This window comes from Prunus dulcis, chromosome 8 (assembly GCF_902201215.1).
Source record: "Prunus dulcis chromosome 8, ALMONDv2, whole genome shotgun sequence".
In the NCBI taxonomy this organism is placed as follows: Eukaryota; Viridiplantae; Streptophyta; class Magnoliopsida; order Rosales; family Rosaceae; genus Prunus; species Prunus dulcis.
The window spans coordinates 11,337,659-11,343,038 of record NC_047657.1 but is presented as its reverse complement, the minus strand read 5'-3'; the positions used below and the strand labels follow the sequence as shown (position 1 = coordinate 11,343,038).

The 5,380-nt window shown below is 35.9% G+C and overlaps 1 protein-coding gene across 1 annotated transcript; it reads left to right on the top strand.

Annotated features, from left to right (window-relative positions):
• Positions 1 to 371: 371 nt before the first annotated feature.
• LOC117636758 lies at positions 372 to 1,208 on the top strand. The gene has a single exon (XM_034371417.1). It carries the CDS (start codon positions 372 to 374, stop codon positions 1,074 to 1,076), a length of 705 nt encoding a protein of 234 aa, XP_034227308.1. The 3' UTR covers positions 1,077 to 1,208.
• The last annotated feature ends 4,172 nt before the right edge of the window (positions 1,209 to 5,380 follow it).

The following is a 5,380-nucleotide window of genomic DNA, read 5'->3' as shown; positions in this document are numbered from 1 at the left end:
AGTAGTGGGAGAAAACTAAGGGATGATATTATTTAAATTTTTTTACAGAACATCTATCTTTTTTGTAATAATTTGTAATTACTATTTTGACCTTATGATATCAACTCATTTGATTTAGTGTAAATTAAATAAGGCATAATTGACACTTTGTAAACAGTTTGACTAAATAGTTGGCAAGTCGACTAACGTAACGTTGGCTAGAGATGATTCCAACTGGACTTTTTGTACCAGCAAGCAAGAATCCAATTTATGATGGAATTTGAATTTAAAAAGGACTCTTTTCGTTTTTATACTCTCTCTCTCTCTCTCTCTTATTTATTAGTCTCTCTAATTATTATTCATTAACACTAATAATCAAAGACTAATTAATTATGGGTGCTGCTGCTGATGCTTATGCCGCCGAAGAAGACAAAACCCCTCAAGCTTGTCGGAAAATGTGTATGTGTAACCTCTTCTGCCTCTGCCTCACGATCCTTGTAGGTGTGATTTGGCTCTTCAACCTCATCGTCAGGCACATCCTCAGGGACATCGAAATCAACCGCGTGGACCCCACGTTCCACCTCCACTCCGCCACCGTGTCCCTACTCAACAACGCGTCTGCCTCCGAGTTCACCGCCAGTTGGGACGTGACGCTGGTCGCCTCCAACCCCAACCACAAGCTCGACATCTACTACGACACCCTCCAGGCCGCCATCTTCTACAACGCGAACCGGAGCGACAGCTATAGGCCCAGAGTCTTGCTGGCAACGAAGCCGCTGCCGCCGCCATCGGCTCTGAGAACCAGGGCCGAGACCACTTGTAGTTTCCGCATCGAAGCCGCGTCCGCGTACATAGGTGATGACATGGCCAAGGAAATCTCGGAAGGGAGAGCTCGTGGAATGGTGAGATTTGAGCTCACCCTGTTGGCTATGTATAAGTTTCCCAACTGGTATTGGACATATCCCAAATTGTTTGCGGCTTGGTGCAACCCCGTCGAGTTTGGATTTTCCCCGGATAATTGGATCGGGACGGCTCAGTCAAGTGCATGCGAGGAGAATGGGGATCTAAGTCGTTTGGTATTACAAATTGCAAGATGAGTTTATTGACTCCTTGAAACCGATTATTTTATTCATGGAAAGGAAAAAGAAGGAACTTATGTGTAATCTTACAGCAAGTACCAATATTTCTGTATTGTTAGAAAATTGAATATTTTTTTTAATTATTGTATAAATGAAATATGGGAACGAGAATAAATAATTATTTCTTATTAACGTTACACTATGATGGGAGTCATATATTCCCATCCTCTAAAATGAGTTTAGGGCTGACATCCTCATCGAATTGATTATGCTAAATAAAAAGTACTTGTAAAACCCATAAAATTCATATCTTATGTAACAACTCTCATAAATAACACGTACGTCTACCTTCCGTTTTATAACTCCGATTTATTAGTTTTCTTATGGCAATATTAATGCACTTCTTACAATCCACTTCAAAAAGGTTCCCAGTGCATTCAACTACACCATAAACCGGTCCTTGTGTTTGATACTTTTAGTTCCCCACGAGCATGCAACGATCCACGAACAACTTTGTTACTTAATTGTGTTAAAATTTGATGCACTTTCTTTCGAATGAACTTGGTATTATAAAGGGAATTGGGGCTTTTCAAATAAACCTCATTAACTGTGTCTATTTTACCAAAGAAATATTCATCTGAGTATTTTAATATGCAACTTACCATCCAAATTATAGCTCCTCGATTACTATTTCCTGAATTCGGAATTTCTTTAGATAATACTTGTGTCAGTAACAAATTCAAGTTTTCTGCATAGGGCCCATTATGTAGAAATTCTACTGGATTGAAACATTTATAGCCAAAATAATAGGTCTATAAGCAGCTCCGGTATCTTGGGGCAACAGCAAGAAAGACAAAAGACTAAAAAAGATCAATAGTTTCGAGTACAAAATGTTTTGTAAATTGAAATATGATACAAATTCTCTAACACAAGCGTGTATTTATATTCATTTTTCTTATATTTAGATGATTTGTGTAGTAAATTTTAGGGCTTGTTCAATATAGATTCTTACATTTTTTATTTCCTAGACATATATCCATCACTCTATAAATCTACGTGTAAAATTCAATTTCAAATTTAAATTACTAGTAGGATATAAGAGGCTATAGTATTCCTATGTTTTTACATCGTTGCCACCAGACCATATTTTATTTATAATTTATTTCAAGCATTTCATTAACTGCCATAATTGTAATTCATACTCCCTATTAATAGCATATCAATCACCCCATTTATTTTGGTTGTCATTCCCTCTAACATATCAGCCCTACAATTGCAAACCAATTTTTTTTTTTTTTTTTGGGGGAAAATTACATATCCAATAATGTACCTATGAAAAATATAAATATAAATATTTATGTATAAAAATATAGGTATATTATCTAGACTTAATTATAAGGTAGGTTAAGTTTAATTTGAAGGGTGTAAACCAAATTCACTAAAAAATTTATCTTAATAGTTGTATACATGTTAAAATATAGGCTTAATTGTAGCAATCGTCTCTAAACTATACCTCGTTTTTTATTTTCATCCCAGAATTCCAATAATAGTTGTTGTAGCCCTCAAATTAAGTCTACGGACTGGTCCTTCTCATCAACTTTGTCAATTTTTATGTTAAATGCAAGATAAATAAGGAAAATTGAATTAAATGAAAAACTGAAGGGGACAAAAAATAAAAAGATTTATCACTTTGAATATAGGAGCTTACCAATCTGCAGGTAAAAAATAGTAAGCATGGAAAAAAAAAAAAACATTCAAACCTTTCAATCTAATCTGGGTTTTCCATAAAAATTGAAAATGGCAACTGAGATTTTCTAGGAGAGAATTAAACATATAGCTATGCAAGATGGGTAGATTTAATTATGCTAAAATATGAAACTAAATATGAGAATATTTGTTTGTGGGAATTTTTTGTATATTCCTCTCCTTGTAGGAGGTCATATTTATAATACAACAGAACCTTAGTGGCCAAGTAAATAATACATTTCTATTTCTATTTATAGTAGAAATCAGGAATTAAAATAAATCAAATATAATTATAATGGGAATCCTCGTTGTGTAAGGAAAGAAAGTCAATGGTTCACAAGTCACACCAACGCTCCCTTTTACATTGGTGCATAGATGTCGTCAATACCATACTGGTATAGTAAATTGTGAAATGCTCTACTGGAAATTGCCTTTGTCAAAATATCTGCCAATTGATCCTCAGACTTTACAAAAGGAAACTGAATCACTTTAGCTTCGAGCTTCTATTAGATATAGTCTAGATCTACCTCAACATGTTCGGTGTGATCATGTTGAACTGAATTATGTGCAATAACTATTGCAGCCTTATTGTCACAAAAGAGATTCATTACAGATGTAGATTTATACCCAAGTTCTGCAAGCAACCTTTTTAACCAAATGAGTTCGCAAATTCCTTTAGAGAGCAACATATCATTTCCCTTTGAATAAATTAATTTCAAACCATAACAATTATTAAATTTGAAAATTGGTATAAATAAAAGGAAATAAATAAGCTATCAATTTGAAATATGAAATATGAAATGATCAAGTAGTCAAAATTATAATTTTTTTTATTTAAAAAAAGGAGTATATTCTTGTTTTTATTTTATAGGAACAACGAGTACATTCAAACCATATGGCAGTAATTATGCCAAACTTTAATTATTTTTTTTCTAAATAAGGAAAAACATTGACCCATTAAATCCTTGGAATCTATACAAAATTGGAACATATTTAATGGGCATTGAATTGTAGCTAATTTCTTGAACAAATCACGTTAAAAATGCAATCAAGGGTATTACAGGAAGATAAAAACTATAACATTTAACACATTAAGCTTTATTAGGAAATTTGATGAGTTGGATCCTAGTAATCAGGTTTTATCTTACAGTGCGGGAATTCTATGTTGGAAGTGGCCGCATAATCAGAAATTGAAAGTAATTCGGGTTTTATTTGAATTCATGGGTCCGCCAGTGGTGGCATAATCAGAAATTGAAAGTAACTCATTAGTTAGTGTCCCAAAATTAATTGTTTTCTCTTATAACAATTTTTCACAATAATTGAATTTTTTTTTTTTTCCTAATCTTACCAAACGGGCTAGGCTTTCAAATTTTTTAAAATAATTACTTTAATTATGCCCTCAATAAGCAATGCCAAATGAGCAAGTGAGCTTCCTTACCAAATAATGTATGAGATTATGTATGTTTCAAATCCCTAAAATACACTATTTTATTATAGTTCAGTTAAGTTTCTTAACAAGGCTAGTATTTAACTTTCTTTTCCTTGTGATACAAGTAAATATAGCCCAAGAACCTATTGGCATAAGAACTTATTGTCCCGCATAGAAAATCCCATTAGGCCAACCAAATATATAATCTAAGCTAATAAGTCCAACACTGCTCTCTTATTTTCAGGAGTTTTCTTTATTTCCTTTTTTACTCACGGTGTAAGTAAGATTCCTTGCACTGGTAGGTAGGTTTATTTGTAAAACACTCTTGTGGATTCTATAAATTGCCTGCAAAGTGGAGAGAAATAATAATCTGAAAATTCCCCAAATATTGTTTGACTTCTTACCGTCTCTCTCTCTCTAGTCATCATAAATTAACATTAATCAAGACTAATTATGGAAGATGCTCCTGCAGCTGAAGACAACAACCCTCGTCGGGTCCATTGGGAGAAGGTTGTAGACGTGGGCATTCTCTGCTGCATGTTTGGGACACTTCTAGGAGGGTTCATCTACTTCGCCGTCATGGACCTCGGAATCCATCTCGTAGACCCCGCGTTCCGCCTCTACTCCGCTACCATGTCCCTTCCCAATGCGTCCGCCTCCGAATTCACAGCCACATGGGACGTGACCGTCGTCGCGTTCAACCCCAACCACAATCTTAACATCTCCTTCAACAGCCTGCAGGCCGCGGTCTCATACGCAACAAAGGTCTCCTATGCAACAGACCCCAGCGGGAGTGCAGCAGTCATGCTCGCGACAAAGCTGGTGCCGCCGCCCTCGTTGCTAACCACAAGGGCCCGGACCACTCACCGTTTCACAGTTGAAACGGTGTCGGCGAACGTAGGTGATGATGTGGCCAGAAAAATCTCCGATGGGAGAGCTCATGGAGGGGTGAGGTTTGAGATCAATCTGTTGTGTCAGTATAGGTATGCCTCCTATGACAAAAGTCCCAGAATGATTAAGGCTTGCTACCAGGTCGAGTTTGAGTTTTCCCCGGGTAATTCGACCGGGACACTGACACGAACGCGCCAGCCATTTGAATGCGAGCATTATGCGAGAAGTCATACATAGGCTTTTGTTTTTGTTTTTT